This window comes from Ochlerotatus camptorhynchus, unplaced genomic scaffold (assembly GCF_037179485.1).
Source record: "Ochlerotatus camptorhynchus isolate MF236.1 unplaced genomic scaffold, CSIRO-AGI_Acam_v1.1 ptg000232l, whole genome shotgun sequence".
NCBI classification, from domain to species: Eukaryota; Metazoa; Arthropoda; class Insecta; order Diptera; family Culicidae; genus Ochlerotatus; species Ochlerotatus camptorhynchus.
In genome coordinates this window covers 7,549,057-7,570,287 of record NW_027040722.1, presented here as the reverse complement: position 1 = coordinate 7,570,287, position 21,231 = coordinate 7,549,057, and the positions used below count along the sequence as shown (strand labels likewise).

General features: G+C 41.5%; 2 protein-coding genes across 4 annotated transcripts in view; one reads left to right on the top strand and one right to left on the bottom strand.

Moving 5' to 3' along the window:
- The window catches only part of Gyc88E (Guanylyl cyclase at 88E), a 205,189-nt gene that overhangs the window by 51,597 nt on the left and 132,361 nt on the right, over positions 1-21,231 (top strand). The gene's annotated exons all lie outside the window — the stretch shown is intronic.
- LOC135704274 (uncharacterized) lies at positions 14,938-16,084 on the bottom strand. Its single transcript, XM_065225738.1, has 2 exons — positions 15,692-16,084; positions 14,938-15,576 (listed from the first exon to the last, which is right to left on the bottom strand). Exons 1-2 carry the CDS (start codon positions 16,082-16,084, stop codon positions 14,938-14,940), a joined length of 1,032 nt encoding a protein of 343 aa, XP_065081810.1.

Below are 21,231 nucleotides of genomic sequence, written 5' to 3'. Positions count from 1 at the left end.
TATAAAGCAAGCAATGTTTCTTGGGATCCTTCTTCTTCACTGCTACAGTAGCGCTGTTCCAAGGACAACACACCGCCTCCTCGATCACATCCAGCTGAAGCATACGATCCACCTCCTTATTCAAATCATCCAGTACGAATTTTGACATCGGGTAATACTTTTGCTTGAATGCCGCTGCGCTTCCGGTGTCGATCTTGTGACAGTAGATGCTGTTACGGCCCAAGTGTCCCTTGTTCGTAGAAGTAGGGAACGATGAAATCACATCCTGCAGTTGCTGCTTCTGCGCTTCTGTAAGTGCGGCCATCACCGTTGAACTTGTGTCTACCGATAGCGTCAGCCCGTAAACTGTCGCTGGAACTCCAAATCGGTTCCAGAAATCCATACCCAGAATCAAGGCGGTGGGCATAGATTCTACGAAGTGGAAGGGTGTGACTTTTCCCGTTGTACGAAATAGGAACGTGCGCAAAGAAGAAGATGTCATGTGCAGAGTTATCTACTGTTCGGATCTCTCCCTTAACTGGAAACTTGGTAAATCCCAACTGATTGGCTTTTTTCGTTAGGTCTCCTCCTACTAGGCTGCAAGTGGCTCCACTATCCAGCAATCTGCGAAGATTACGGTCTAGAATTGCTATTTGAGCGTATGATCGTTTGTCCAAATTGTTGGGATCGATGATGATGGATTCGATTTTACGGAATCCGGGAATACTGTGTTCAGAAGGAACTTGTTTTATTTTGGAAGAACCCTCGCCTTCTATCGAGAACTCTCGCGGTTTGCGGTTACCTGCATCTTGCCACACAGCTTCCGCAGCTTCGCGTTGTGCATCCTTTCTTGCCACACGTGTAGCAGAACAAGAATGTTTTCGGGTTGGGACAGCTAGGATAGGGCCTGGGCGTTCACACTGCCAGCAGACTAACACTTGCTGACGATTTGCTTGATTGCTGGAGCTTGCTTGGTTTTCGTCAGGTGGCGTGTTCCTCTGCCACCGTGGCTGTGCCAACCGAAACTTCTTCTTCTTCTTCGTTGAAAGCTGTTTCGAGATGCTCTAACTCCCTCTGAACGCTGGATGAGATGTACTCCTCCTGTTGTAGAATGTCCTGGGTAATCATGTTCACCTGCTGGCGACCAAAATCCGTGCGATTAACGTGTGGATTTCCGAATATCTGTTGCCCAAAGTTGGGACGAGATGTCTGAAACTGCTGCGTGAAATCGTTCCTAACCGCTGCTGGACGCGCAGCTGTTGTATTCCGAGTCTTTATCGAGTAGGATTGGAAAATTTCAAAGTCCCTACAGATCTTCACCAGATCCTGCATCGTGGAAGCGCGACACGCTGTGGTTATCGGAATGAACTCCGCGTTCTAATGTGATTTCAGAATGAACAATTTCTCCGATTCCGGAATCGCTGGTTCTACGATTTCAAAAGCCGCCACTAGATCTCGATAAAAGTTGGTGAAAAGCTCCGTCGGACCCTGAAATCAAAGATACAAGTCCGTGCTTGATGATTTCCGAGTAATTCGGGGGCAGGAATTCTTGCTTGATCTGCATCTTGAACTCGTCCCATGTGTTGATCCTCCTATACGATCTGCTGTACCACTGCAACGCGCGCCCTTTAAGCAGATGTTTGATGGATCTTACCAGTGTACCTTCGTCAACGCCCTCGGTATCCGCATATGGCTCAGGAACTCTCCAGGTTTGATACTGTTCGACGAACCCGAGTACTCGAATGGCCATTTGTGTACTGGTTGAGAAAAGCGATGAGAGTGTTGATTTTGACTGGTCCCACGAAGGTGGGATCTGGCATCGTGCCATTACGCGGAACCGGTGATTTAGTGGTACGAAGCCAACGATGTTGTTTTTGTGCCGAAGGAGGCAAATCCGCCAAACTCGCCAGAACTTCACCCAATAGAAAAATTCTGGGCGATTATGAAGGTCTGCAAAAACGACAAGCATTTGAAGAAAGAGTGGATGAAAGCGTGTAAGAATGATGGCGCAAGTGTTGCACAGGATTTGATCGGTAGCGTTAAGTCCAAGGGGCGGGCATTTAGCCAAGGAGAAGAGAATGAATGAACCAAATTTTGCAAAAACACAGCTAATATGTGTTCCTTTATTCCCTGAGAGATTCTTAAACATCCGACTTAAAATAAAGTTTTGGTAATCATTTTTGGCTGTTGCATTTTTTTCGAGTACAGTCTTTAAATCAGTAATTTCAAATATAGGGGAAATGGATGTAATGTCAGCCGAAATTTCCATAACTTGGGCCCATACATAAATTCAGCAATTGACTAAATTTTCAATAGCGACCAAAATATCCATTAGTACCATCCCAATGACGCGTTCGTCTAGATAAAATTGATAAATAGCTGATATTTAGCGATGGGCCCAATCTTAAATCCATAGGCCAACATTAGAGCCATTTCCCCTAGATCCAGAAAATAAAACATTAATAAAAATACCTTCTACAAAGTTGTTCCTAACAGTAAAACCACACACACTCATAGTATCATTATCTCACTTTCCCTTCTCCATTCTTCGCTCAGTCGATCCAAAAGAAAAAGAAGAAGATTTGCGTTACGGTCAAACTTTCGCGTTTATGTATTAAGTCAGAAGATTCTCTTGTGATTTTATGTGAGTTTGGGCAAGGTTGCAAATACTCATTTCAGCTAAAACAATGTTTTTTTTATTATAACATAATTAGATGCCATGATCATCTATTGAATTGGTAGGATACGAGAAGAGGTTGTAAACAATGTGTTTGACATATTAAACCTGTTTATTTCACTTCATGAGAATCACAATCAGCGATTTTTCACACAATCACTCACTGATTGTGACTCATAGAAAGCAAAATTTACAGATTTTATGTTTCAAACGCATACTTTGTAATCTCTTCTAGTAAGTTACAAGTAAAACCATCATACCATCTTATAGTTTTATTATTCCGAAAAACATTATTTTAGCTGAAATGAGTATTTGCAACCTTGGGTTTGGGAGCTCAACATGACCGTCAATGATCTTATTCTTTAGTCTCATGTGATTTAATGTGTCGTATCATGGTTTTTGGTCCCTGGAACTGGATACTACGCAAGGTGCACCCGGATAGGGTTAATGTGCTCCTGAAGACTTCCTATGACTAGCATTGCACTTGTTTTTTTTTTAATTCTCATATGATTTGAGGTGTCGCTGGTGTCATATGGTCAATTTGATCTTGGACGCTCAACATGACCACCATTGACCGAATCAGGCCGATTCCAGACTCACGAGCTGTATTCACCGGAACATGTTCCTGCCATATATCCGGAACCAGTTGACCGAAACTTTCATATTTCTGAACTATTTAAAGAACTTCCCCAATATGAGGAACATGTTAATGGTTCATTTTCATTCGAACCACAAAAAAAAAAAACTAAAAATTTGATTACTTTTGCATAACAAAAAGTGCGAAAAGCTCTAAAAGTATCAACATCCCCCGGCGGGCTTCAGATTATAGAGAGAAAGCATAAGCCATTAACATTCTCCCCTAATTCCGCTTTGGTCAATTGCCCTAATTTCCTATCAAATTTCATGCCATGTTGTCTTGTCGGGTTGGTTGGCACTTCTTCCTCTGAGCTTTTCTTCTCCTTACGCGCTTCTGGTCTTCAACCTCGTTATCATTCAATTCCGTTAGTCAAGGAGCCAAGGAACTTATGTATATCCAATTTTCCGTTCATTGTCGTCATCGTTGCCGCGGTCTACGTAGATTGTTGGCGGTGTGGAAGCTGCGGATTTGTTCTTTTTATTGGTTATAGCAATCCGGTCTGGATCAACATCGATCACTAAAGTGGTATTCGTTATTTGCTCGCCGTTCCTTGGATACGCCATGCAGAATTTAATTGAAATATGAGCATAATCAGCACGGTGGTGCCTAATAAGAAAAACGGAGTGGGTGAGCTTCTTTTCACGATATTCTTAGATGACAGGTACTGCTAATGCAAGCTACTTTTTAATCTAAATCGTTTTATAATCTCTGCATAAAATTCAGTTAGGTATATCTTAAAGCTTAAGTTCACTAGAAAAAAAAACACCAACGCATAGTCGGAAAGTTGCGTCAAGGTTATCTGACTAGGTACAACGATAAAGTTCAAGAAGTTTAAGGTAGACATCCCAAAGTACCTTGTCCTACCGAGTCTTTTGGGAATATACACATCCACCTATAATCTATTGCCTGCCAGACGACAATAGGAAGAAATGCTCCAAAACCGAACGAAGACCGTGCGATAGCAATGAATTATGACGTTCCCTTAAAGAAGCCATAGATTATAAATAGGTATACCATTCCACGCTTAGCCTCGAACGTTCACTTACCTTACACGAGCGGCGGGCTTCAAATGTTACTACCCATAGGAAAAGATACAGAACAGCAGTTCCAGGCCAAATGGCAAAAAAGAATCCATTGTACCTCTCAGAATTCCAGGCAATTCTTTGCTAGGGGCAATGACCCAATTTTGTGCTGGAATTTGGCCATTTTGACCAACGCCTTATTTTTAAATATGGCGTATTCATTTAATTTTCATTAAATTATAGCACGAAAACGGCTCATCTAATCGAAATGATGTCTCACACAAAGTTGTCGGAAACTAGATTGTCTTTTCAGAAAAACTACGCTCTAAAAAAATTCAAAAATTTCGTTAATATTAGGAAAAGCATGCGTTCATAACTTCAATATAAAAAAAGTACTCTTATAAGATTTTTAATTTATGTCTGCTAACTTTTCTGAAACAGACACAATGTAGAGTTCAAAATCGACCGACATTGAAATATTGCATTAAACAAAGTTGCAAAGTTTATGTGCTTCAGTTACAATAAATTTTGAAGAATCCATTGCGTCCATTTCTGAAAAGTAAGCATTTTTTATAAGCTTTCAACTAAACATAAGTTTAAAAATATTGAAATGTACTTTTTTATATTGAAATTTACTTTTTTGTGAGAGAAGTTTTAAACAGTTTTTAATTTTTTTTTTTTAGAAATATTTGTGATTTTTTTAGTGTGTATTTTGTTACTGAAAAGACAATTCAGTTTCCTACAACTTTGTATGAGACATCATTTCAATTTATTGAAAAATATCGAATACACCACTTTGAAAAACTAGGCGTGAGTCAAAACGGCCAAGTGAACAATTATGCAACGATTCATGAAATTCGGAGAGGGAAAAATAGAAATCGATTCATCAGTTGGCGTGGAACTGCTCAGAAGATTCTCGCTTCCATTGCTGGACCAAAGAAGGTGCGACCGACGACGGTAAACGAAGTGGATTATCCTCTTTACTCTCCACTGATGATGGTCTGCTGGAGCTATTGAAAGCAGGAGCTTATTCTACTATAATGCGCCTACGCCGGGTGATGGTAGTACGATATAGTACCAAGAATTCGGGCTTGTGACAATGATTGAAGATGTCAGGAAATAGAGTTCTTCCTGGGCAAGGTGAATTTTGTTTCCAATTAAAGCACGGGACTTAGGTGTTTTCAAATCCCGATTATAATTTGATTTTGAAACCAGGATTTGCTACTTCCTTCTCGAAGGCATCGAGGAAGATGATTCATTGCATTTGGCTGTAAGCCGTGCCACTTGATATTTAATTGGTGAGAAAATTCCTTTTATACAGTTTTAAGAGGATGATTAGTTCAAATCCTGTATTATAATAAAAATGAGCTCTACTCTGGGAAAATTTATGCGTTATGCGAATGAATTTCATATTTTACCAACAGATTTTGTTATCTAAATAAGCAGCTGTGAGTAAATGCACTTTAGACGAAAGTGAATAAAATTTGTATGGAAAAAATAGGAAGTGAGTAAACTTGACACAGTCTGTGAGTTACTGTTTAAGTCCTTGTGTACTATTCAAGCACTACAGCAACAGTTTAAGGTGAAAGTTGATGTTTTTCCGTTGATGTTGACTCCACACCCGTTCGAACCACATCAAATTCAAAATGCACCAATATCAACAAGGAATTAACCACTTCATTCGAGCAGTTGAAATGACGTTTACCACCACTCGAACTTTGAAATAAAATATTATTTTGAGATTTTTTCTTCTAGAACCACGAGAAAAGTAGCCAACATTTGTGCGTTTCATAAAAAAATAGAAATTAGTTGGTCCAGTTTTGTGAAATCGCTGGTAGAAAGTCACGTCAAAACTGCTTGACAAAGTGGTCAATTGCAAAATAGCAAAATGGGAAGTAATGAAATTTTGACCATATTCGTAAATAGGGGCTGTTCATAAACTACGTAAACAGTTTAGGGGGGGGGGGGGTTGACAATTATCCACGGCCCATACAAATTTTAAAAATATTGTATGGCCAATTGTCTACGCCGTGGGAGGGGGGGGGGTCCAGAATCCCAAAAAACTGTCTGCGTAGTTTATGAACAGCCTTATACAATATTATTGTATAGTTATAATAATTCTTCTACTGAAACGACAACTTCAATTCCAAGATTCCAAGTTCAGGGAAGGCCTGCTGATTTTCAAGGAAGTCTTGCCGTAGTTCAAGGAAGGCCTGCTGAACTTCAGGGAAGTCTTGATGAAGTTCAGGGAAGTCCTGCCGAAGCTCAGAGAAGTTCTGCCGACGTTCAGGGAAGTCCTGACATTTAAATTTTCGGAAATCAGGGAAGTCCTGCTGAAGTTCAGGGAAGTCCTGCCGAAGCTCAGAGAAGTTCTGCCGAAGCTCAGCGAATTCGGCCGAAGTTCAGGAAAGTTTTGCCGAAGTTCAAAGAAGTTCTGCCGAAGTTCAGGGAAGTTCTACCGTATTTCAGGGAAGTTTAGCTGAACTTCAGGGATGTCCCACCAATATTCAGGGAAGTCCTGCTGAATTTCGTGAAAGTCCTGCAGAGGTTCAGGGAAGTCCTGCCGAAGTACAGGGATCGCCTGCTATTTCAATTTCGCCTGCAAGTTCGAAGAGTTGAAGAGTAAGCTAGGGCAAAAGTTCGTTTTAATTTATTTGAAGCCCGTGCAAAAACAAATAGTTTTTATTTATTTTTTTAAGGTTTTTCAATTCCTAACGCCTCGAAAGTCTAGATTTTTGAAGTTTTCGAAGCTTCCCAAACTCATATTATATTATAACCCTAACATTTTCAGCTTTATAAGCCAACTTTTTCAGCATTGTGCTGTAAAAAAGCTGCAGATACAGCTTAAAGCAGAAGCTATCAAAATAGTTTTGGAGAGCGTTTACTCAACTTTTTCACAACCAATCACTTCTATGCAAATATTATATTCACTTATTATATAATTATTATATTCACTTCTATGCAAATATTAATTAACTTTCAACTTCAACTTGCAGCTAAAACAAAGCTAATAATGTGAATACATTACACATTTGATGGCTTCTACGCAACCAACCACTCTAGCTGAATAACATAAACATCAAAAGTGCTTTTTCAACAACTAAACAACCTGTACTCAGCTAATAAACTGTGTTAGCGCTACTTGGAAGCATTTTTAGAGCCAACTAGGTTTATTTTTAGACGTGTGCAGTTTTACAGCTTTTACTCTGCTCCTTTACAAAGCTGAAGTAACTAGTCGAGAAAGTGATTCATGTGCACTATTATAGAGCTTCAACTCAACGGTATTATTGTAGAAAGTCATGTATATTTGTTTATGTCAGTTCAAAGTGTTGGTTTAGTGAAGTTGGTAGTGTTAAGGTTTGCCAATACGGTCGTCTCGAGTTCGATTTCAGGTTTCCGGTGCAGGGTAAATAATTTGGTGGTGTGCTTATAACTAATTTCGATTAATTGGATTCTCACAGCAAAATAAACTCAATCTATTACCCTCCAACGAAAAAAGCGTTGATAATATTTGACCCGACTTCAAGAGAAAGCTGTGTACTGGTTATTGGATAACTGGGAAAGTTTGAATTAAGCGCCTTTCAAGTTTGCACACAACTAAACAGCAGGATAACAGCTATATAGAAGCGTAAATGGAAATGCAATAAGAGCTTGTCCCAAAAGCCAGATTTGCTTGTATAGAGGTTGAGTAAAGGTTGCATCATGTCGTATAACGTTTGAATACAGCTTGAGGCTGTATAATTGAAACGAGTAAAGCGTTTATATTGTGAAAATTGTTATTTGGGTAGAGTTTCCCTTTTTGAAACCTAGTAGTAGTCACATAGTCACTATAAACTGAGTTTCAATTTTTTTGGTAGAAGCAAGTGAGATACCTTGTACTAGTTCTTGACCAAAAATTATCTTTGAAAGATCACATTGAAGGCATCCCACCCTTATGAAACAAACATGTAAAATGTTTGTATCCTTTTATAAACACGAAATCCAAACTTTGCCTGAAGAATAAACCTCTAATATTTAAACAAGTTTTTAAAACGCTCATGCTTTATGCTGTTTCAATTGGTCTAGTTGTTGCACTTCCAGGAAAAAAGCCTTCCTGGTACAGTACAACCGAAGTGCATAGAATTTCTAATGTTGAGACTTTAGAACCAATGTCCAACAAAATAATTAATAATTTCGGGTAAAAATTGTTGCAATCCTTCATTGCAAGAATTAATTTTCTTTATTTTTTAGATAAAATTTAGTTTATGTTTTTAGTTTAAGGATTTAAATTTTTATGCTTACATGAAAATATTTTCTTTTTATTTGTAAAGGCTCATTTGCGTTAGCTTTGCGGAGCCGAAATTCAATGTATAATAGTAATATTTCTTATGACAAAAGTTAGCAGAACGGGGACCGAATACTCGCGGCTTACTCGAGGTTAGGTATAACAATTTTAACAGGTTGTATGTGGACTTCGGATAAGGTACATGGGGGTGAATTGTCGTTTTCACCTGAACGTGGAAAAAGCACTGCAGTCCGGACAAGTGCTCTGAATCTCGAAAGGTGAATGGACAATTGATGAGACAACTGAAACGAAACACAAAAAGGGGCTTTGTTAAGAGAACGATGAGAGGACTGACACATCAATTAAAAAAAAATATAAAATAAAGAAAACTGCTAAAGACTCTTAAATTTTCAAATCAGTCCATTTTAGAAAATTGTAAATCAACTTCATATATTCGAGATCGCGGCTAGCCAGAACGTCTCTAACGGGTGTAGCAGGTTGCAACAACTCAGATCTTGCAACACAGTATAAAGTACAAGACCACACAACATGCTCGATGCCATGGTAACCGTCACCACAGGCGCATAGATTGCTGTCTGAGAGCTCAATCCGATAGAGATGTGAGTCTAATGAAAAGTGATTGGACATGAGCCTAGACATGACGCGGATAAAGTCACGGTCCATGCCCAACCCTTTAAACCATGGTTTGTTCGACACCTGTGGGAGAATAGAGTGTAGCCATCTTCCCAAATCATGGGAAAAAATCATTGAAGGCGATATGTCGCTCGAAAATGTCGCCTTCTATAGCGCCCACCTTAGCCAACGAGTCCGCTTTGTCGTTACCCGGAATAGAGCAATGAAAAGGTACCCAAACCAAGGTGATAGTGTAAGAGCACTCAGGGTAGATCGTATTCCAAACAGGAAATACGACGAGTGCTTCATCAATGAACGAATAGCCTCCAGTGAGCTTAGGCTGTCCGTGTAAATGAAGTAATGATCAGGGGGAAGTTAGGCAATTTGCTCTAACGCGTATGATATAGCTGCTAGCTCCGCAACGTAAACTGAGCAGGGTTTCTGAAGTTTATAGGACGCGCTATGAAATTCAATGAATACTCCAAAACCAGTGGACGCATTTATGGTTGATCCATCTGTGAAAAATCTCTTCTCTTGACTGACGTGGCGGTACTTGATAGCGAAAATTGAGGGAACAACCATCGAACGATGAGGATCTGGTATTCCATGGATTTCTTGCTTCATGGTCAAATCAAAATGTACAGAGGACCTGTAGAATTCTTCAAAGCCTGCACTATTGGGGTTGAACGAAGACGGATCTACCTCCGGCGTCATGTATTCATAGTACAAATTCAGGAATCGAATGGATTCATAACTTCGCAACGAATGATAAACTGGAAAGACAGCTCAGCGAAACGATCTGTTACGGGGAGTAAACCCGGGAGTACCTCGAGACTCATCGTATGCGTCGAGTGCATACAGCCTAACGCGATACGGAGACAATGGTAATGAATCCGTTACAGCTTCAAAATGTGTGTGTTTGTCGCCGATTGAAAAGAAACGCTACACCGTACTCTAAAACAGATATAATGGTTGTTCGGTACAACCTTATCAAGTCTTCCAGATGGGCTCCCCACCAAGTACCGGTGATAGTCCGGAAAAAAATTGATTCTTTGCTTGCATTTTTGAGCATTTTTGTTTTCTCCATGTGCATTTTGAACCAGACACCTACATACCTAAAAAAACTGCAAGGGACTGCTCTATGGGGTTGTACGCAATGGTGACGTAGGACTACGTGGTCTTATATAATAAATCTTATTTGTCAACTGTGCAGCAGGAGCTTGTGTTTTGTGTAGGAATAGGAATTTGAGCGGGGCACTCTCTGTTTATACTCTGTAGTATGATGCGCTTGACATAGATGGCCCACAGCGACTCACGAAGAGCTACTGATTCAGATCAATAGCGGTGCGGCTTCTTCCTCCTTCTATGGATGCTCATGTGGGCTCCAACTCGCTGCTTGCAGGCAGACTTTCGTTGTGTACTGGAGAACAATGTTCAACGCCACGTGCCGAAAGCACTGTTGCTGCCAGTGATGCCACAAATACAGATATGTAATAAGATTTTTTTTGATACAGATATCTGTATAAACAGATTATAAATTTTTGAGATTTTTCAAATAAAGGGAATATATTTTGTATTGTTTTTTTTTATATTTATTATTTCCGATCAATAATCGTTTCTTCTTTTTGAGCAGCTTGAATTCACTCTGAGCATCAAACCCAAATTGTATTTTTCACTTAATAAATTATTATTGTTTTAGCATCAAACGGACTTGGAATCTTTTGAATGGACTTTTGATGTTCAGATGTTCTGATTTCTCGTTGAAAGGGATATTAGTTTCCGTTTTCTATTTGTTTAATTAACCATGTCACATGGTGATAGATACGAAGGTTAATTAAACATATGTTTTATCAAATCGGTAAACAAGCCATTAAAGAAAACCCACAAAGTGGTCGATAACAGTTTGTGAGTCGAAGAGTCAACCGGATATTTTTATATTTGAAAAGCGTAATTACAGAAACAAAGTTGCATGCAATTCGACTAAACTTCCTGTAAAAGTTCTGTGTTATGTCCAATGTCCAACTAAGAAGTTTTTATAATCTCATACATTAAAAAATCGAATTCTAGGGAATTGTGATAGTTACTTCATTAACGATATTTTCACAGTTGGAAACAGATTTGTCTCTCACAACTGGATCTTAATGTTTTGTATTTTCAGACAGTAGAAGACATACAAACCACTTCAAACAATCAAGATTGTAGGATTTCAAGATTTTTAAAATAGAAAATTTTTTTAGAAAGCAAACTTTAGTAATTTTTTATGATTTTAAACATTGAACAAACTCCTTCTGAACCATGCATTTGCTCAATAGAGATTTACGTTAATCCGCACTGAGACCATAATATAGAAATTATACAGATTTTTGTCAGCCAGATACAAATTAAAATTTTTTTTTTTTGAAAAGTTTGGCTCTGTGTGTAAAAAATTGTTTTTACTTATAAGGGGCTGTTCATAAACTACGTAGACATATTTTACGGCATTGAGGGGGTGGGGGGGGGGGGGTGGGGTTGGCAATTATCCACAGCCCATACAAATTAAAAAAAATTATGGACAAATTATCTACGCAACTGTCTACGTAGTTAATTAACAGTCCCTAATTGTGGTTTGCTTAAAATTTATTTCCCGGAAAAAAAGTTATCGTCAAACTCCATGTCTTTTTCAGGTTGTTGTTAAGGGGGGAGGAGAGGTTGTTGTTAAGTGGGAGGGGGTTTTACATACACAATTTTCCAAGTCTCATTCCTCATTGTGGTGGTCATGGTCACGTGCCACGCCGTCCGAAGCGGTAATAAGCTGAATCATTAGTAGTAGTAAAATTATGTTTATTTCTGTTGATTATGGTAGTACATTGATTTATCATTTTAATTGATTAGCCTACTTGGCTCTTCATCTTTGTTTAATTGGATATTCTAATTTAATATTTGCGTTTTTCAACTAGTTTACAGAATATCCCTTTGGGGATGTGTTTTATTTGAATTGAAAAAATTGATAACCTACCTAACTACGAGTATAACTTAACCTAACGTGCTAGATCACGTATGATCTGATGATTTGATCTCAGACAGGTGTCTCTGAACCTTTCCAGGATGAATACTCTCCGTTTTTTCAATGTCTGAATTCCAGCCAGGAGGTGGATCTCAGAATTTCTAGTCGACGGGGGACTGTTTAGGGCCATCCTAAGGATCTTGTTCTGGATCCTTTGGAGTCTAAGGTGATGGCATTTTGCGCAACTCTCCCAGATTGGCATACCGTACTCGATTACAGGAAGCATGATTTTTTTTGTAGACAGCAAGCTTATTTTTCAGGGACAGGGTTGACTTCCTGTTGATAAGTGGATACAACGATCTTATCAAGATGTTGCACTTGGTTTTTGTTTTGTCAACGTGCTCCCTGAAAAGAAGCTTGCTGTCTAGTGTTAGCCCGAGGTACACGACCTCTTTGGACCATTCCACCACTGAGCCGTTCAGGCAGATCTTGTTATTTTCCGACGGAACAAGTCTAGGAGATTTAGAGTGTGGAAAGATAATGACCTGGGTCTTTGCCGCGTTGACACGGATCTTCCAGCTGTTGAAATATTCAGACAGGATGTCCAGGCCTCTCTGAAGTTTGGCAGTCAGAGCTCCGATGACTCTACCCTTGTAGACGATGGATGTGTCATCTGCGAACAGAGACAACGATCCCCCATCAGGGAGAGCCGTAATATCGGAGGTGAACAGATTGAATAGAATGGGGCCAAGGATGCTTCCTTGTGGAACTCCGGCACCGATGTTGAAAGCATCCGATGTGATGCTATTCAGAGAGACTCGGAACGTCCTGTCCGATAGATAGTTGCTTATCATCTTCACTAGGAAGATTGGAAGACCGTACTGCTGCAATTCGAACACCAGGCCATCATGCCAGACATTGTCAAACGCTTTTTCAACGTCCAACAACGCCATGGCAGATGTTTTCGAAACAGACTTGTTCCGTCTGAGAATGTTTGTTACTCGAGTCAGCTGGTGGACGGTCGAACGACCTTTCCGAAAACCAAACTGTTCCTCGAGTAACAAGTTGTTTTCATCGGCAGATGTTAGGAGCCGGTGGTACAGTGCTCTTTCGAACAGTTTTGATAACCCTGAGAGAAGGCTGATTAGTCGATAACTTGAAGGAGAGGACGGATCCTTCCCAGGTTTCCGGATGGGTATGACTTTAGCTGACTTCCAACACGAGGGGAAGTAGCCAAGTCTGAGGCACTGATTAAAAATCAGTGCCAAATGGTTGTAGAATCTGGAACTCAAGTGTTTGAGTTCCAGATTCAGGATGTTGTCGAAACTTGGGGCCTTCATGTTTTTAGATGATTTGATATAGGCCAACAGTTCGTCAGCCGTAATCTCGGATTCCTCTGGGGGAATGGGCCTAGGCTTGTTTTTAAGAATTTTTGTAAGTTTCCAGAAGGGCTTAGCACAATCTGGGAGAGAGCGGATCTTACTAGCAAAATCGTTATTTCTTAGATCCACCATCCTGGGCTGAATGATCTTTGTTAATCGATTACAATTGGTCTTCAAGTTAGGCAGGCCAGTACGCTGGTACTGCCTACGAATGGTGTTACTAGCACGTGTTGTTCTCTGGCCCGGGAAATCGCCTCCTCGATGGTTTGTAGACACCGGTCAACATTTTCCGACGTCCCCGGTTGGACCGGGTAGTGGTCCGAGCTCAGCTCCTTGAATGCCACAGGTTGCGAGACGTTGTGTCCCATGTTGCTTACGAAGATGTCGATGGTCGCATGTACCCCAGACCGACTCAACCGGGTGGGAGAGTCCGGGGCCAAGATGGTATAGCGGCCCTCTTGCAGGTCTTCATTGAGGATGGTGCCGTTTCTATTGCTCCGACCGTTGCCCCAAGCTTGATGTTTTGCGTTCAGATCGCCAGCGATGATAAACCCAGACAACCAGAATGCACGTATATTCAAAGTTGTTTCCACGATATACAAACATATATACAAACCAACAAATCGTATAGAATGCAAAGAAATGGCTTATACGTACAAAAGTGGAGGCCATATACGTGTAAATTTGAATTTAATTTTAAACGAGTAGATTTAACATCATATGCGATTTAATCTGTAATAACAAATTCACTTTGAAAAGTCTTACGATGTAATCCGATTTGATTTGTGATACAGTACGACGGAAAAATGAATCATCGCATATAGGTCGGAAATTTGTATTCTATACGATTTAACTTAAACATAATGCGATGTATGCCATTCTTATATGCGATTTTGACTTAAACTGTAGCAATTTACGACAATGTCTGCACATTGTTATTCGACTTATGGTTGTCTGGGAAGTTCCCGCTCCTCCGGGTGAGTTTGATGATGTCTTTGCGGAGGGCCACTGATGACCCGTCCCTGATGTTGGTTTGCTTGGGGCAGTAGGCCGTGACGATGGTGATTGGGCCAAGTGATGTGCTCACCTCCACTCCGATGGCTTCAATTGTTTTCAGCTGGAAGTTTGGTAGCAGCCGGCAACTGATGTTCCGTCTTGCAGCGATGGCCACTCCTCACCTCCAGAGCAGGTGCGATCAAGTCTGACGAGCCGGAAGTCGGGAAGGAATACGTTCAGTTCGGGCTTCAGATGCGTCTCGGTGATGATAGCAATGTCGACCTCCTTGGTGTTGAAGAAATCGAGCAGCTCTCTATGCTTGTTCGTCAGTGAGCAAGCGTTCCAATTTGCAATATTTACAGCTTCACGGTCCATACTTGGTGACGAGTGACAAGGCAGCATGAAGCTGTTCAGATCGAGTCATGCAGGTGCGCAGAATGACGATCACCTCTGCAACCAGCGTTACTAGTTCCTCTGATGTTAACGGAGATTCTTCAACTGAGTCACCTGAGGCAACACGGGCATACGATAGTCCAGGCGCCGAGGCAGAAGCTTGATTTGGCAGAGCTGCAGCAGCAGTGAGGCGATGCTGAGCTGAGGGGGCGGCTCGTTGACTGTTGTTGAGAGGTAGCGGTGGGAGATTTGGGACCAGACGACGAGGATGGATTGCCGGGTATTGTTCGTCGTCCGTGATGACTGGTGGTGCACGTTTATTTCGATGCCGGCCTGGCTGGTTGCTGGTAGCCACCTTCTTCCTCATGGTGATGAATTCCGTTCGCTTGGGACAGTCCCGAGTAGTGGCACGGTGAGTTCCGCCGCAATTCACGCACTTCGGGTCGGTGTCATCAGCTTGAGCACAGGTCGCCGTCGAGTGGGCCATAGCACACTTGTCGCAGCGTGGTTTCATATGACAGTTCTTCGTGCCATGGCCGAAGGAGAGGCAACTTGTGCATTGGGTCACATCACGGTGTTGCGGCTTGTAGTATTCCCAGTTGATAATGACCTGAAACAGGTCACGTATGTTGTTCTTGTGCGCAGAAACAGTTGGTCACGATAGTTGGTATTGGGCATAGACCGTCGATTCATTGGGTGGACTGCCTCTGGTTTCCGAGCCTCACCAGCTCATCTTTTACGGTAGCCGCGTCGTACGACGGCAGACCTCGTAAAACAACCTTCAATGGTTTCATCGAAGGCAAATCGTGAGTGTAAAACTCCACTGCCCTGTTCTTCAGCAGGTCACCGACCGACTTGTACTGCTGTAGGCTGGAGCACATGATCTTTGTTCCAACGCTACAGATTTTGAATCGCGGGAACAATTTGCGTTTTGCCAGCTCATCCCTAAGCTGGGCGACGTCCTTCATCGGGGTAAATAGCGGGGGAATATGCTCTTTTTTCTCCGAGCAACTCTGTAGCAGCCGATTTGCTGTGTCATCCGAAGCAGCGCTGGGATCCATTTGGGCCTTCTTGCTAGGGCCCTCCGATGCAGGAGCAGTAGTACGCTTGCGTACCATGCTTTGTTTATTGGCAAGTGCAATTAGACTTGGCAATGCGCCTGTCGATGACGGCACTTCCACGACGCGAACGTAGCAATAAAACGAACTAGAAAAACCTCGATAGCGAAGCGAACGAACGAACGAACTATACTGCTAGACGGTCTAGCAACAAATCATATAAGCAGAATCAGGAAAGCAGCACTGTTTTATAGCTTTTCAGGTTCAAGCAGAATGATGTGCAACCAAGTGGTATTCGTTTATGATGACTGGGTTTGTGGAAAACGTTTAGTTCATGAAAACAGTGATAAAATAATCATAAGCGAATTTTTCAAAAGTTTTTTGATTAAAAATTGGAAAAATGTTTATTTCAGCAGATTTGTTAAGTAATATCCTATCGATTGGCGTATTTGGATTTTAATTTCATTTATAAATGACAAAGTTACAAGCGTTCAAAACCTAACACGATTTCACTCAGCTTCATAGCCCAAGTAGACAAATTGTCTAAGGTATCATGTAATGGTCCTTGTAGGTCCGATGCTTTTGGTCCTATAACGGAAACTACGCCGTCATCTGCAAGTTACCTTAGCGAGCAATCTTCAGCAAGACAATCGTCAATGTCCTTTACGTTATGAGCCCTGGGGGAAGCTCATGTGACTGATTCGTGAAGTTGTCGAGTTTCCATGATAAAAGCTCATATATTTTGCTCAAAAAGTTGTTAAGAATTGGTGAAAGCCCACTATCGTGGAGTTTATCCGAACGGTCACAACCCCTTAATATCCAAAAATACTGAGCCCATTTGCTGTTGCATAATAGGCCAGTTGAATTTCAGTAGAAAGCAACGCAAGGCAGTCGTTCGTTCCCTTGCTCCTCCGAAATCCAAATTGCGTATCTGAGAGTAAGCCATTTGACTCGACCCACTTGTCCAGACGAAGAAGAATTATTTTCTCCAACAACTTCCGAATGCAGAAAAGCATCGCGATGGGACGGGTTTCTGAGTGGCAATAACTCTCACTTGCTTCCAATCATCCGGAACAACGTTGTGCTCCAGAAATTGATTGAACAAGTTCAACAAGCGCCTCTGGAAGGTTTTTGAGAAAGTTGAACTTGATTCTATCCATTCCCGGAGCTGTATTGTTGCATGAAAGGAGAGCAAGTGAGAAGTCAACCATGGAAAAAAGAGAGTCAATTTCGGAGTAGTTTTGAACTGGCACTAAATCAGGACAAACTTTACGCACGAATTCAAAAATCCTTGACATGAAAGTATAGAAAACCTGTTAAAATACTGAATTGCCAAGGCAGAAACAATGTAAACACACTTAGCTATGTATCATAACAATTAAGGCGGGTAAGCTACTGTAGTAGCTGGAGCACCTGGACTAAAATGAAATGTAATTTAATTTGAATTTGGATCAAATAGAGAGATAAACAAGCGGCTCAAGTACGTGAATGATGAGGTTCTAGAATTATGAAAGATACAACAAAATAGAGAGGAGAAGGAACAGAAGAACTGCAATCAAGTCACCGCCCAAGGAGAGGGACTCATAACAAAATGAATTCTTAATAATTTTTTGTATTAATTGTTACTCGGCTCCGGCTGAGTTGTATTGATGACATTTGAGCCTGTTAAATAAACGAATTGGAAAAAAAGGTCCGATTTAGGTGTGTTTGAATGTTCACAATCTTGAAAGTCGTTTATCCCTGTAAAAAAATATATTAATTGGGATTTTAGGGTGCCCCGGAAGTTCAATATTTTAACATGCATTTATCTCCGTAAATAAGACATTTTTTTTATGCAAATAAAAACACTGTTTAATAGCATTTAGTCATGCAGATAAAGGAGATCGTCGATTGGTAATGAAGCCATGGATAGCTTCTATAAAAAATAACTACTCCATCAACATAAGCATTTCCGGGAACAACTTTTCGATTATAGAAAATAATGGTTCACAAATCTATTCGCCTAGCGGTACTGGTGGTGTCGTGGTAAGCGTGATTGCTTCTCACCTCAGCAAGCCTGGGTTCAATGCCAGTCGGCGCCGCCTGGATATTCTGAGGCATAAAATCTCTGATCACGCCTTCCTTCGGAAGGGAAGTAAAGCCGTTGGTCCCTTTTTCATGAGTTGATGGGTCGATAGGTAGGGTCCGGGTCTGGGAACTGCCTCCCTGGCGTCGGAAAACAAGATCGACGGAATCAAGTAAAAAAAAATCTAACCGCCTCACAAAAACCTCAGCATCAATTCACACGCGATTGGAAAATCGCTTCTTGAGCCTGAGGGAACCTTCTCCATTGCAAGTGGTATCGTTAAATTTCGACCATCAACCATGGAGCCAACAAAAACGACCACCGGTGGTGGAGCCGGACCCGGACTGGATGATGGTGGTGCAGCCATAAAATCAAGACCCTTCCAATGCAGTGTATCAACGACGATACTTGGTGGGTTGTAAAATTGAGTGGTCTGTGGGATTTCTCGAGCGCGCGTGGCTGCTTTTTCTCGTGCTTCGGTCGGTCGTCCCTTGGGGAAAAGGAAAATCTTTGCGAAACCGTCATAACACAAGCAACACAGATAGCATGGAGGATAAAAGAAGGAAAGGCAAAAACTTTGATAATCCCAAATGCTGCACGTTGTGTGTTACGACGTATGGGCCTGGGATGGGGAACGACTGACAACGCCGTCGGTTGGATGTTTTACATAACAAGTGTAACGGGGCTGCTAACAACGAATTGGGAAAGTTCAGTAAACCCATGGCTATTCCTTTAATGGTTATAGCGATCTTTTTTTTTCCATTTCTTGTTGAGCATCCATGTTATACATAAGTAACGGTTTTGCAGACAACGTTTCAGAGTTTGCTTCCCCTGGTGGCGTAAAAGAAGTCAGAGGTCCTTTTCTGAGCAAAAGTTCGATGTTCATTGTAAATTGAATGTATCCCCAAGCAGCCCGGATGACATATAAATGCTAAAACGGTTGAATGACGAATCAAGTAGAAATGTTACGACCTGTGCGAGTAGGATTCCCACTACTCATCATCCTGTATCATGATTATGCGGTTTGGAGTCTCCTTGACCCGAATCTGAACGAATGACAGAACGCGGTCTGTCTATTCCCCGAAGGGGTTGTAAAATCCTGAAGAGAGCTGAGCCGCATTTTCCACGAACAACCATGAAACTTTATTGACACATTATCGGACGTTCCTTCGGCCAATGACGAGGGATCACTTTCCATTGAAAACACATTACAATTATCTTACTGTTTTCTGTGTGCCCTCTCACCGCCGGCGCGCAGTGCGGTGACCATCGGGCACGCAATATTTACACAGTCATTTCGGAAACGAGGTAGCCCTTCAATCATCTTCGTACAGTAAACAGAGAAAAGAAGTAGGCAGTCAAGTGGAGGAGAAACCCTTTTCGGAATGAGCGTACCGCTTTTGTCCGGCGACCGATTATTCGTTTGTTCATCTTCATCATCCTGATGAGTGTTGGAATCGATTGTCCTGGATGGGCATGGGGAATCGGCAGCGAACGGATGGAGGAGCGGTGTAAATGATGAACTTAAATCGTTCTTTTATGGTCCCCTGGGGCGGATGGCTGTTCACTTGGTTTGGGGGCTTCCGAGTCTTATCAACCAACAGGCAAACTTGTGCTTCAAGGTGGTGGTGGGTGGGGACGTGACACAGTGGAAAGTGTCCTTGGCGTGATCAAAGTGCTTTCCTTCTGTGGCTTAGTGTAAATAGTTTCCAGTTTAGCTTGTCCGACTCGTTTCCTTTCTTCCGGGCCGCCACAAAACCGAGCAATTCATTGTTCACTTTTACCTAATTGGTTGGCAACAGTGTTGCCAGTCTAAAGGGGGGGGGGGGGGTTGGCTTATGTATGACCGAACCGTTTACTGGTTATGTGTATGTGCTTCTATATAAGTTGCCTGAAGCGTTTGTCTCGGACTTATAAAGATGATGAGTATTGATTTAATTATTTTCGCTTTTTATACTGATCATCATCATCAATTCAGGTAAACTTTAAAAATAAACCCCGTTTTTGGTGCACACATTCTTGAATGCCTTAATTATTTGGTTTGGATCCAGTTTCAATCTGCGATCCAGCATTAACATAGAATCTAATCCTAGTAGATAGGCCTTTTAATTATTAAAAGTTTAGCTGTTTAGCGGCGCCAGTGGTGTAGTGGTAAACATGATTGCCTTTCACTCAAAAGGGCCTGAGTTCAATCCACAATGGCACCGCCGGGGGGGAAGTAAAGCCGTTGGTTCCCGGTCCATGAGTTGATGGGTCGATAGGTAGGATCCAGCAGTTGTGTGAGCTGTTTTTCTGGCGTCGATATCATTGGTACACCCGCTTACAATTATGTGGGATTCATCATCAGAGGATGTAAGTGGAGACCGCATGAACCGAGGATGTGATATAGGGGAAATGACGGCTTCGGCATGCCAGACTATTTTCGGCAACCCAAATTGAAACACTATTTTCACTGGATTTTCTTACGAAAACACTTCGCTGAATGCATGCAAACGATTCTTTATGCTTTCAGCTTCAATTTGACTATATTTTTACCACTGAGAAAAAGCAATCTAGCAAGGTTTTCTTGAAATGAAACACACGCACTATAAATTGTAGCTGATTTCGAGTTGCCGATAATAGAACAGCAGATTTACATGCAGTTCAAATGGAACGGTTGCCGAAGAAAAACTGGTTGCCGACAATACTCGCTCTCACTAGAGAAGATTGGAGCTTTGTAAAAGCGTTTCAAAACAGTTTTTGACAATTCTTTCGACTGAAATTGTTAGAACAGCTGGTAGCAAAAGATTGTAAACAAACCAATACTGCATATGTGTTCGTTCCTTAGATAAAAAGGCTATAGAAAGAAGGTCGCTGCTTAGGTTGCCGAGAATACGTAAATTCCCCTACCTAGCTGCGGTCCGATGTAAGAAAATTGGAGACCGAAAAATGTGGAGTGTATTAGTGAGTGAAATTAATTATGTCGAAAAAAATAGAAAAAAGGTTGCCGACTGGACTCGAACCACGGACGTTGCGACTATCAGACCTGCGCTTTCTCCACTGCTCTCTCCAATGCTCTCTCCATGCTTCTGAATATGGTTAGCCTAAAAGCAAACATGAAGCTCTCATTTTCTCGCATGCTCGACTTCGTATGCTTTTTCTG

What these genes read in the sequence shown, in the direction of transcription:
- LOC135704274 (XM_065225738.1), bottom strand. Translation starts at nt 16,084, where the DNA reads ATGGTACGCAAGCGTACTACTGCTCCTGCATCGGAGGGCCCTAGCAAG. An exon ending in CTACCGTAAAAGATGAGCTG is followed by an intron (nt 15,577 to 15,691) that starts GTGAGGCTCGGA and finishes GACCTGTTTCAG; the next exon opens with GTCATTATCAACTGGGAATA.